The sequence below is a fragment of the Mastomys coucha genome, unplaced genomic scaffold (genome assembly GCF_008632895.1).
Source record: "Mastomys coucha isolate ucsf_1 unplaced genomic scaffold, UCSF_Mcou_1 pScaffold23, whole genome shotgun sequence".
Classification (NCBI taxonomy): domain Eukaryota; kingdom Metazoa; phylum Chordata; class Mammalia; order Rodentia; family Muridae; genus Mastomys; species Mastomys coucha.
In genome coordinates this window covers 94,446,765-94,460,501 of record NW_022196906.1, presented here as the reverse complement: position 1 = coordinate 94,460,501, position 13,737 = coordinate 94,446,765, and the positions used below count along the sequence as shown (strand labels likewise).

The window sequence follows — 13,737 nt, the reverse complement described above, 5'->3', positions numbered from 1 at the left end:
TAATCCCAGCACTTGGGAGGCAGAGGCAGGTGGATTTCTAAGTTCGAGGCCAGCCTGGTCTATAGAGTAAGTTCCAGGATAGCCGGGAAACCCTGTTTCGAAAAACCACACACACACACACACACACAAAAAGACAAAAACAAAAACAAAACTGAAATCAGAAACTACAAAACTATTACAAGGAATAGGAGAAATACCTAGACATTAGTACAAAGGGTTTTTTGTTTTTTGTTTTTGTTGGTGTTTTTTTTTTTCCTTTAGCCATTAATTTACTTATTGACATTTTAATCCCACAGCAGCCCCCCTCTCCTGTCAGTTTACTTTCCCTCCTCTTCACCTCTGAGAAGGGGAATCTTGCCCTTGGGTGACAATAGTTTTTGTATACAAGACACCAGTTCACTCCCTAAACAAAGCTCAGAAAATAAAAGTGAAATTGAGAAGTAGAATTATACCAAAGAAATACATCAAAAGAAACAACTCAAGTTTCTGACAAATACATTAAAAAATACTATATCAAGGAAAATAGAAATCTTCTACAAGAGAAAATCTCAAGTTGGAAAAGCTATCATAAAAATACTCATACAAAAATGCTGGCAATGAAGTAGAAAAAGAAAAACCCATACATGTGGATGTAAACAAACACAGCCATAACATTGAGTATAATATAGAGGTTCCCTCACACTAAATATGGAACTACCATATAAATGAAAGATATACGCTGTGTATTGAATGAAATCATTACTGTAAATGTTTCAAATCATTGAGCCATATGGATATATTCACTCAGGAGTTAAATGGTACCTAATATAACTGATAAAAAATGGTATCGACTGAGAAATGATGATGTTCAAATTATAAAGAGAACAAGAAAATAACTTTTAGAAGCTGGAGAGATACTTCAGTTTTTCAGATCACATACTGTTCTGAAGAGGACCTAAAGTTCAATTTTTGGCAATCAAACCAGGTGGCTCATAACTGCCTATAGCTCGGGTCTAGAGAATGGAAACCTCTTTCCTTGCCCAAGTGAGCACCACACTCACATACACTGACACATTCATACCCATATTAGAAATGAATGTTCAACAAGAAACAGCTCTAAAAATATCAAAAGAAAAATCACCAAGTCTCATGTAAAGTACTCACTAGTAAACTTAAGGACCTCTCAGAAATATCATATATAATGAAAGAATGAAATGATGAACTCAAAGTTCCTAACAACCAGTAAGCAAGCAAGCAGGTGCTAATCAATACTAATATCCTTAGGAAAGCTATCATTCAGAAATAAAAGATAAATAAAACTTTCAAATGTAGGCAAATATTGCAATAAATGTATCTCTATTAGACTGGCTATAAAACTGAACAGTGAAGTGTTCCTTAACAGTGGACATAAAAAATATAATTCCTATCATGAAAAGATATAAAACTAAAAACTTAGAATAGAGCTGATACAAGAAAAAGAAAAGAAAATATTATCAATATTATCAGAACACAGGAAAAAACCCCACAAATATAATACAGAACAATCTTATCAACAACCACCTTAAATCTAAATGGATTAAACTCTCCAAATTAAAGACAAGACTGGCTAAATGTATTAAACAAACTAAAACTCCCCAAGATATAATGGCTATAAAAAACAAATTCCATAAAAATAAAATCACAAAAACTGAAAGTAAAGAATTGAAAGCAATATACCATGACAACAGAAACTATAACTAATCAGTAGTAGCTATATTTTGATCAGATTAAACTAAGGATGAATTAAAAAATATAAAGAAAAAAAGGATAATTCCCAATAATAAAGGGATCAATTCAGTAAAGGGAAAAAAAGTATCCATATAACCAACACTATAATATGTAAATACACAATTATACAAAACATTATTCTAATTAAAGCCAAAGTAGACATTAATACAGTAATAGCTGAAGACCTTAACATATTATGTACATTATGGAGATAATATGCATCCACAAGCAAAAAACAACAAAGGCCAAGAAGACTAAATAAAGATTTGCTGAACATTTCTGAAGCAATTATTCAATATATTTTCTCATATCTCTTTAACATATCCAATAAAACATATGGTAAGTCATAAAGTAAGTCTGTGGAAAAAAGAAAACAAGACACATCAAGGGAACTCAAAGCATGTATCACAATTTGTCAACAATGGGAAAATTGAGTAACAAGACAAATTTTAAAGTATAAAAACATGAAATATATATTGTTTCCAACAGCCCCAGTAGAAGTTTCTTTCCAGTAGAAAGAACTTAAAAAAGATGAATATAAAAACAGAAACAACACTTAAAAAACTACAGTAATATAGAAAAATAACAAAAGAAATCTTAGCAATAATAAAAAATTATGTAAGAAAAATGTCAAATAACTTGCAGAATGAATAAAAAGATAAAGCGGATTGGGTTGGTCATGCCTGTAATTTCACAACCTGAGTAAGGCAGGATTCTGCCCAATCAGTGACTACCCTGGGGTGAGAGTGAGACCAGGCTTTAAACAAAAAGAACATAATTTAAAGAAAGAAAGAAAGAAAGAAAGAAAGAAAGAAAGAAAGGAAGGAAGGAAGGAAGGAAGGAAGGAAACAAACGGATGTTCCCAAACCAACATTAATACAAACAAAAATCTTAGAAAATATAACCTGAGAGTTTAAAAACATATCACCCTCATCCAGAAACCAATAAAAGAAGTGAGGTTTTTAGCTATCGAAGATACAGCAGCACTGAACACAGTTGTCTGTCCAGCACAGTATAAACCCCTGTGGCCAAATACCAAATACTGTTATACTTGGGTCATAAGTTATTTCTATTTCTAGTTTTAAATAAATTGAATTAGCATAGATACCATCAATGGACAAATAAATATTGATACTATGAGACATGCACAAAATAACATTTTATTCAACTATTAATTAAAATGAAATTATAAAAAACTTGGTGAACAAATGGAATCAGAAAAAAATTATACTGATTGTGGTAGATAACCAAAGCCCACATTTTCATTATGATATGTAAATCCTAGCTTCAACTCATTTGTGTGTTGTGTTCAGAAGACAAGCAAGTGAAAGGGAACAGCGGGAGGAAATCAGAGATTTCAAGAGCAGGCAAAAAACTCAGGAAAAGAGAAAAGTGGAGATGAGGCATACTGAGAGAAGAAACCTTTAAACATGGATGAAGGAAAAGTTAAGATAGGAAATGATTAAGCAGAATGACGGGGATTTAAAGAAAAGATAGGAATATATTTCTGATTAACTAATTGAGAGTTTTGACAGAAGACACCATATATGGTTGAAGTTTCACCCAAGAAGTAATGACAGTCAGTAAATAAAAATCCCAGTGCCAACTGTGAAACATCTCTGTAGAAGTTGCTGGTCAGGTAGAATGCAGGGGAAAAACAAAATATTGATTGTGCTGGACATAAGAAAAAGATGAGACTATTTGAAGGACAATATGTACCTTAATTGTAATATATGGAGAAATCAAGCTGGAATGGTGTAAGTTTCCTGACTGTTGGATAGCTCTCGCAGTCCTGGTAGGTGTAATGAAGGATACCAGATGTGTGGTGTACAAAAAAGGATTCAGAGACATGATATAAAGGATAGAGAAATCAATAGCCTTAAGGAGCTAGGAACCCTGAAAATTGCAATAACAGTCAGGCAAAATATGCCCACCTGTATAGTAGTGTCATTAATGATATAAGCAAGCGGTCTCTGCCTATTAGGACTACTCCACAAAAGAGGATCTATTCCTCATACTTTAAAGCTCATAAAAAAAATCCATGCTTGGAGTTGTAAAAAATCCCAGGGAGAAGCTTACTACTATGCCTTGGCAAGCTGGACAAGTATGGCGCTACTATGAGAGTATTTGTGCTTATATCTACATACAAAAAAATATTTCCTCAGCCTTAAACATAAAAGCCTCTTTTTGCAGTAAACACCACAGAATGTAAAGACTAAGGGCTGACAGGACAGGAAGAGTAAGTGACAAGAGGAGGGTTACTCCAGAACAAGACGACCTTTAAAGGTAAAAACACTACCTTTAAAGGGCAGAGATCATCATGAAAGAGACTTAAAAACCTGATGGTACTGTTAACAGATACACAAGATACTGGCCCTATCGGCAATCAGTCATTTATGTGGGGAATATGTATAAGAACCGCAACTCACTGCTGAACTATTAGCTACTAACAGATTCTGAGATGTAGGGCTTCATTGTCCAACTAGGCCCAATTTCAGGAACAAACAGACAACCCTGGTTAAACACAGTGAACCACAAAGCAAAGTAAAAAGCCATAAATATAGAAAAGAAATTAGAATTTTAAAAATGGCCTAAAAGGGGCTGGGGGAGATGGCTCAGCAGTTAAGAGAGCACTGACTGCTCTTCCAGAGGTCCTGAGTTCAATTTCCAGCAACCACATGGTGGCTCACAGCCATCCATAATGGGATCTGATGCCCTCCTTGTGTGTCTAAAGACAACTACAGTGTACTCAAATATATTAAATAAATAAATCTTTTTTTAAAAAAATGGCCAAATGAAGAGGGAGAAAGATAAGAGTGGTGTGGATAGAATAAACAGAATGCAAACATACATGTTTAAAATTCCTAAAGGACTAAATTAAAATTCATTGTTTTTCAAAGTTGGTTTTATGTAGATTAAATAAAAAACTCTGACTTGATTAAAAAAATCTTCAATTGCATATCAATAAGGTAAAAACCCAGAATGTAAATTTCATGATATAAAATCCTACCAATATTAAAACATAAGGACAAAAAAGTTTGAAAAGCCAGCAATAACTAGTGAGACTGAATCAGTAGTAAAACTTCTATGAAGTTTTAGCAATGAAAGGCTAAAGACTAAATCTCTCCTGATTTTTAGCAATCATGGTTTGCATTTTGGGCATCAGTGGGAGGAGAGCCCCTTGGTCCTGTGGAGGCTGCCAGGGAAGGGGAATGCTAGGGTGCTGAGGCGGGAATGGATCGTTTCAATCAACATACATTTTACTGTACAGGTAATTCTTTGGTCCTTTATTTCTCCCATCTTTGCTCTGGTATTTTAACAAAGACAAGTTGATACTGACCATACAACAAGATACATACACAGAGGAAAAGATAGGACACTAAAATATATCAAATGTCATGATACTCAATAGTTTATTACTAGGCCATATAAATTTTATGATCATATTAATTCATTTTACAACAGTGAGATTGTAAGTACATAGTGTATCTCCAATAGTAATAAATGTTGAATTAGAAAGGGTGCGCTTCAGTAACACAGATGGTAAAATTTCCTGCAAATATTAAATTAGTCTTTATAGACAAAGCTATTTTCCAAAAAGGAAAATAAAGTAAAAGTAAATAGTTACATAGCTATATAAACTATGCTATAAATAAGCAATAATTGTTTAGGGTTAAAAAATTCTAAATGATTAAAATACCTTACCGGTATCTATGAACAAATATTCCCTTAAAAATAGAGTTCATCATATTTTCAATTTCATCTTGATTTTCTTGTAGCTGAAATGAAAAAAGAAACGAAAAAGAAAGTTGAAATATTGGTCATTTTATTTAGAATGAATAATTCCAATTATTATAAACTACTCATTATCCTCATTTCTAGTAGCAATCAACCTCTTGATGACTATAGAATTTAAGTCCAAAATTATCAGTAGAGCTTGTTGTAGTAGTTTTGCCCTATTGCCTTTGGACCCTCTCCTTTCTCAGTACATGCTAGAAAAAGAACAAGGAAGAGAGGGGAAAGACGTTGGTCAATTTCGTATTTCCTTAGAATAATCTATTTTTTAAATCATCCTACATTTCTACACATCTCTCCAAATAAGTCTTCTGGCTTAGTTCTGCCTTCCTCACTTCAGGGGTCGCCCTGAGCTACATGGCATTCCCTCCTTTACAAAGCATCAAAGTCTTACTCTCATCTGAGTAGTTTGTAACTCAACTAGTCAGAGTTCTCAAAATATGAGGAACATAGAACTCCAAGCTAACACTACTGTAATCCACTAACAAAACAAAGAGTATATCTCAGAGGTACATATATCAAACAACATTATTGATAAGGGTTAAGCTTTAAATTTATTTACTGTGCAAAACCAACATATTTGCTATTATGTGACATCTATGTGATTATTAATGCCCCAATTTTTCATGGAATTTCATGTCAAATAATTCACCAACATAACTGCTTTTATTATACACACACACATGCTTTGTTTCATACAACAGTAAAAATATGTTTAGACTGATTCTTGATATATGTTGTTGCAGCATTTATAGAAAAAAAATTATGCAGCACAAGTGTTTCTTTACATATGAGATGAATAAACCCTGATAAGGTAGTTATAAATCAAACTATTACAAGCTTTAAAACTTTAGCCAGGTCTACTTTAATGTTTGGTATACTAGCTTTGGACTATTGTAATAATAGTCTAAAACAAAGCATATTTTGTAACATTAACACTGAACATTACATATCACTGAAAGGATAGATTGTTTTGCAGACACGATAGAATGTAAGAACAGAAAACATAGACTCTAAAATAATAAAAAGAAGTGCTGAGAACATACAATATTAAACATGTTATAAAGACTACGTGGCTAACTATGAGCTGCTTCTTCCCGACAATACAGTTGGTATACTAATATATATTGCAATTCTGAAAAAAGATAAAAATTTAAAATATAGCATTTATTATTAAATGTTCACTGCTTGCAAACTTTCAGACAACCACCATATGATGTAAATAAATATATAATAAATTATTCAAATGGTTATACTTACTACAAGTGTGAAAATATACTTATTATGAATTTTATAAAACAAGAATTAATTCATTGGTGTTATACATTCCAGCCAGCATTACTTAATGAAGCAGTTTCTAATATACTTCCAAAATATTTAAAATATGGTTTATGATTAGAATAAAAATATGTAAAAACCTATATGAGTAGAAATTTTAACCTCAGTATTTGAGAGTGTGATCTAATCTGGAAACAGGTTCATAGCAATTGAAATTCCTCTTAAAATGTATTTATATGTGTGCATGCCTATGTGTATACATGTACACAAACACATGTATGAACCAGTATGAGCAGAGTCCCTCAGAGGTCAGTATGCCTGATTACCCTCAAGATGGAGTCATGGGTGATTGCAAGGTACCAAGCACATGCTGGAACTGAACCTCGTTCTTGCAAGAACAGACAGAATCTGAAAACTGCTAAGCCATTTCTCCAGCTACAACATGAAAAATTTAAAGACAGGGAAATATTATAATAGAGTGGTTACTGAATTACATAAAATGCACCTCTCTAGAAAAACAACAAATTTGGAGACAGATAAATACACAGGAAGAACATCATGTATAAAATGCAGTTATGATGTCGTAAACCCAAACATCAGAAACTACGAGAATCCTAGAGTCAATCCTTCCCTTAGTATCTACAGAAAGCCTGACAGCAATAGCATCTTGATACTGGACTAATGGCATTTCCCCTATAATATTTCACCTAGATTGTTAAACACTGAGGTGAGGGTCACTTTAGATCTTAGTAAATAAGAAGTTTAGATGTGACTGTTAGTGCACATCCAGAGAGAATTAGACTGAGGGTTCTGACGTAAAGGTTTAGTCTATCGACAAATTCAAATTTTCAGTAGACTTAGAGGGTGCTATAACTGTGGAAGGGCGAACATATTGGGTAAAGTGGGTCATCTTGACCAAAGACTTTGAAAACTAATATTGTGACTCTTATGCCTTTATGCAATTTCTCTCTGCTCCCTGGGCAGTACCAAAGACAAACCATTGGATTCCGCCAAACTTGTATAAAACCAGCAAATCCTGGGTTAAAACCTCTTTCTTCCTTTAAGGTATTACTCTGGAGTGTGCAACAATGATTAAAAAGCCTACCTGAAAACAGGTAAGACAAGACAGGAGTCATTTTGGTTACTTCTTGACATGAATTTGGAAAAGTTTGGAGATGTGTCTTAGGAAAGCCCTAGCATGTTGTGAAGAGAGAATGATGCAAAATTCTGTTGAGATATTTGAAGATAAAAATGCCAAAATGTAAATAAATGGGGGAAAGAGGCACCTGGGTCCATGAGTTTCATATTAAAGTAAGGAGTATGCAGGAAAGTGAACCAAGAGATCATTCATTCATAGTATATTTCAGCAAGGAAATCTGTCACTATTTTATACTGGGACTTTGTCCAAGGAGGAATATAAAGATGGCAGAGTAATCGGAAGAAAATTGAGGGTGGCATTCTGGTGTGTAGTTATTACTGAATTCTTTTAGGAAAGAAGAGAAAATCCAGACCTGAAAGATTTAAAAATCTTGGCTGCATGCTCCTGCTTTCATAATGCTAGCCACAAACCCAATACAGTAGACCTGGCTTTCCTTGGAATAAAATCCAAAATGAAGAGTCTAAATAAATTTATTGTTTCTCTGTAGTGCAGATGAAAATCTGAAAAACAGACTGCTCAATCTGTTAAACAATAACTTTCCTTTAAGCAATTGAATTTGTTATAACAGTTCTGAAAAGCAATTATGGTACAGTATAGTAAAATACAGTACAACATAACTCCAAGATTCTTCAGTTGCTGGTCACAACCCCATAGAGGTCTGCATAACTAAATTTGGGTTCAGGAAAAATCTGGCAACAGTAAAATCTTTTGAAACCTCAAAGATCAAAAGTAAAAATAAAAAATGTAATGAATCCAGGTGTATTTGGTAGTTCTTACCTATGCTTTACCATAAGATTTTATTAGAATTGTTCTTCTAAATATAAAACATTGCTATTTTTCAATGCATATGTGTGGGGTTTTGAAGTAAAACCGCAACCATATGCCCACAGGAAGTGGCATTAATAGGAGATTTGGCCTATATGGAATAGGTGTTGCCTTGTTGGAGTAAGTATGTCACTTTGAGGTTTCACTCTCTTCTGTTGCCTGCCAATTTAGATGTAGAACTCTCAGCACCCTCTCCAGCACCACACTGCCCGCTCCCCATGCTTTGATGTTTCCTACCATGATGATAATGGCCTAACCTCTAAATCTGTAAACCAGCACCAATTCAATGTTGTCTTCAGGAATAGCCAGGGTCACGGTGTTTCTTCACAACAGAAACTAAGACAACACGCTACACAATACCAATGAATGCTGCCTCAACCATCTTGGCAGTGTTTTTAATGTACATATAATGACTGATGTTTCTTACTGACAATAATGGCATAATTATGAAAAGCAAACACTTTGAATAGTTTCCTAGGGTCAATCTACAGTATGTATCAAATTGTTGTATCTTTAAATTATACATTCAGATATTTAATTTTAAAAATTGATTTGACCTTCAGACTTGGGTCTCTTAAAAAAAAAAATTGTTTCACAAAAACAGGTATAGTGTCCCACACCTTTAATCTCAGCACTTGAGAGGCAGAAGAAGGTAGAGTTCTCTTGAGTTTCAGGACAGGCTGAATTACATATTCAGTTCTAGGACAACTAGAACTACACAGAAAAATTCTGTCTTGAAAAACAGATCCAAACAAACAAATAAACAACCAAACACCAGTTCCATGAATTTTAGCATGAAATGAAGAAAGAATTTCATGCAGTTCTTGAAATAGTTCTAAACATAAACCTGTTTTGTACTAGGTATTTATGCATAGCTGCATTCCAGTATTAATAACAATGACAAGATCAAAATAGTGGTAACTCTAAAAGACACTGAAGATACTTTTATGTTTTGCAATATCAAGTAGTTTAGCCTAAATTTAATTCATTTTGTGTTTGAATATGTTTATGTGTGGGTGAAATATGTGGGTAAATATGTTCATTTGTGTACATATAGGTGGAGACCAGGGCTCCTTGTTATGCTATATTCCTCAATCATGTCTCCACAGTATTTTTCCTCAGACACGGTCTCTTACTGAACCTGGAGTCACAGATTTAGTCAAACTAGATAAGCAACAATCCTTAAAGATCATCCTGTTGCTAGGACAATAGTACAGTGCTGCTAAGCCCAGCTGTTTTAGGTGGGTGATGTGAATCTAAACTCAGGTCCTCAAGGTTGTACAACAAGCACCATCCAACTAAGCCATTCCCATAGAAGCTAGATGTAGTTTGTTAGGAAAAAATAAATAAGTGTACATATTTCATTAGTACACAAATATGAATTAATCATTAATATATAATAAATTTAAATGCAAACAAAACAATTCTTTAAAAATAAATTTCTTTCTGGATTTTTAAATCAACACTGGGTGTTTAATTTGTATATCTATTTCATATACCTATAAACCCAAGTACTGAAAAAGGTTCTAGGGTAAGGTAGATCACAAGGGAAAAGGGTTTAAAATGTTTTGGTCCATATACTAATTTCATTATAAGTTTTTGCTTTCTATTGTTTGTTAAATCTCATGTGCATATGCACAATTCTATGAAAATATAATACAAATCACAAATTTTCTGTCCAATAAGTTAAAAGAAAATTTTCTATAAAAGAAAATTTGGGCTAAAGACATGGCTCAGTGTTTGAGACCACTGGTTATTCTTCCAGAGATCTTGGGTTCAATTCCTTGTACCTGCATGGTGGTACGTATTAATTTCATAACTGGGAATTCAACTCCTTCTTCTAGTCTCTATGAGCACTGAACATAGGTGGTATAAAAATATTCTGCTCAGACAACACCTTTACCCATGAAATGAAAATAAATGAATGTAAAAAATAAAAGATCCATATAAAATTTTTTTTTATCACATCTACAAAAATCAGATTGTCGAGCGTAAAGTAAGAGCTAGAAGGTCACAGAGAGCATTTGATTGCTTATTACATGTAAACTCCTAGACTGGATTACCTTGCACGGTGAAAGAGGGGGAGTGGAGTGACACCAATTTAAAAGGATTGCTTTATACATCAAATAAAAAAAGCAGAGCATTCTTCTATAGATTTACTTTTGCTGTCTTTCAAAGGAGATTTTGTTAGTGTACTTTTGAGCCTGTAACATCAAATGACTGACTTACCTAACACTATGATAATCTTTTCATAAAATAAGTTTGTATATGGTTTCTTTACTCACTGGTGATTATTACATTTTTATTTAAAACTTGAAGACAAAATAATTTGAAGCTAAATCTTATGATGTAAGACCTGAACTTATTTTCTAATTGTCCCATCCACACAACTCAGGTCTCATATACCTAAAGCTAACCTCTAACTTTCTATGCAGCCAAGGCTGGTCTTCAATTGACTCTTCTGCCTGCCTTCCAAGAACTAAGATTAACAAGTCAAGCACCATAGCCAACTTTAAAAATGTCCTTTTAACAAAGAACAGTAGAAACTACTATATTTATTAAACATTTCCAAACTATAAAGGATCAAATTACTACAAAATTTACCTCTTTACGCTTCTGAAGTAGTAACTCCAGCCTTTCATTGGCTCTCTTTCCAATCATTTTATTTCTCTCTGCTTCATATTGCCTCTGTGTATTATCCTGATGAATACTGAGGTTTAAGGCAACATTCACCAGAGCAGTCATCAGCTTCATTGCTATAAAATAAAAGACAATTACAATATTCACTAATGAAACAAATTTTAGGTAGAAGATCAAAGGTTAAAGCAAGAGAAGAAGAAAAAACCTGTTCAATAATTCGGCTATAACTTAAAATGTTAAAAATTGATAATTGACAGAAACAGACTAATCTAAGTTGCAAAATAACTTTTTCCACTTAAAAGTATTATCCAAGGACCTTAAATATATATGTCAAATTCTTTAACATCAAATATGTGAAATTCTTTAACATCATTCTTGTTTTTAAAAGTTTTAGTTTAGAGCTATCCTCTAAGGATGGCTCAGTGTCATCCTGTACACTGAACATCATGAACATTGCCTGCATGTCTAGAGACCCAGGTTTGATTGCTAGCATCTATGATAGCTCCTAGCTGTCTATAACTCCAGTCTTTTTCTGATCTATGTGAACATAATGCACACAGACATATATACTAGCAAACATTGATACATAAAATAATAAAATAAAAATGTAAGAAGTAGTATTTAATCTACCAGTACAAAAGACATAAGTAACACCAATGCCTTGCCTACATTCACAAATTAATTAGGTTTAATCTGTTTCTAGAACTATATCTCTATTACAAATGGTTCCTTTATACCTTTATTTAGGTAAATTAAAGTTCCTAAAATATTTAAAATTACCACACAGACTTAACAAACAAACAAAAAAAAAGGCTCATTCCTCCTGCTCACCTAAGAGTGGTGCAACGTCAAAATTCAGAAAAAGTACCTTCAAGCATACACAGAACTAAAAACAAAAATTGCTATGCACACTGTCTACTCCAGTCACATCCATAATATCGGGGATAAAATCCTGATAAAGGATAAGAGGCAATAAGAATCCAAAGGGAGTTCTGTGCCTCCTGGATTTAAGACTAGTCGCTGGTATCTCCTAACTCAGACGTGTTCCAGAATTAGTCTCTCCAATCATCAACATGGCCTCATATTAGGCATAAAGGTACCCCAAGAAATGATTTGTAAATGGTTAAGAGTGGACCTCGTCTTCTGGCCAACACAATGTTTCCAATTATCCTAGTTTGTTGCCATAGCTTGCATTCTCTTTCAAAGTATCTCCCTTGCTAGAGCTGGCAACAGAAATCGTCTACATTCCTTAGAACAATAGATAGTTCACAATAGTTAGCAGTATTTTGCATACTAGAGAGTAAGGAAGAGTTTCCCTCAAACTAAGACATTAGTTTATAGTGTTAGGTCGGGACTCCCCACAGCTAACCTCTGCTAGCCCAGAAAGGCAGCATAGTTGAGGAGATTACTCAGGCCTACCTAAGTCCTTAACCATAGCAAGGAACTAAAGAGGAACTATTTTGCACCTGGCTTTTAGGTGATCTTGGTCAGGGCTAGCCTTCTTTCAGATTGTAATCCTTGTTTAGTTCCTGCTAAATTAACATGTATTTACTTTGCTGCCTGACTCATTGTGTTCCTAAGGAAGGGTGATGTATTTGCACTTTGTTTTGATGTATCTTGACCATTGGTTGTACTATCTGACTTTTTCAAGCCTTTCTGTATCGACTATATAAACCTGACTCCATGTTTGAAAAAATAGACTCAGATTTTACACCACTCGTGTGTAGTCTGTTTGTCAAAGCCGAATCCCGTGCCCACCTAGCCAGAATCCCTAGTCCCGTGGAACAAGAGACCCCCCTGTAAGAAACCCCGGTCTGCGGCAAAAAATGAGCCAGGAAGTGGTGGCACACTCCATTAATCCCAGCACTTGGGAGGCAGAGGCAGGCGGATTTCTGTGTTAGAGGCCGGCCTGGTCTACAGAGTGAGTTCCAGGACAGCCAAGGATACTCAGAAAAACCCTGTCTCGAAAAACCAAAAAAAAAAAAAAAAAAAAAAAAAAAAAAAAAAAAAAAAGGCAGTCTATCTGGGCTGGGGTCCAGAGCTTGGGCCCAAGCTCCGCAGTCAGTCCCACAACACCCAGAGGAATCTCCACTCCCAGGCACTCTGACACACGCAGGATCAGAGGAACCAACATCTGTCCCAACACTGGGAGTAATTGGGTGCAGTGGGACCAGGCACAAAGGAACTCCGCCAGCCCAGTGACTCCGGTTCCGGTTCCTTCCGGTATGTCAGGGTTAGTGTTCTGAGCAGACCTTGGGCACAAGCTCTGCAGCCAGTCCCACAACTCACAGAGA

At 34.5% G+C, this 13,737-nt stretch overlaps 1 protein-coding gene across 1 annotated transcript in view; it reads right to left on the bottom strand.

The window, feature by feature from the left end:
- The window catches only part of Stag1 (stromal antigen 1), a 268,526-nt gene that overhangs the window by 145,878 nt on the left and 108,911 nt on the right, over positions 1–13,737 (bottom strand). Inside the window, exons 7-8 of the mRNA XM_031346345.1 lie at positions 11,408–11,559; positions 5,452–5,525 (exon numbers count right to left, since the gene is read on the bottom strand). Coding sequence (XP_031202205.1) covers positions 5,452–5,525; positions 11,408–11,559 — 226 coding nt within the window. The remainder of the gene's footprint in view (positions 1–5,451; positions 5,526–11,407; positions 11,560–13,737) is intronic.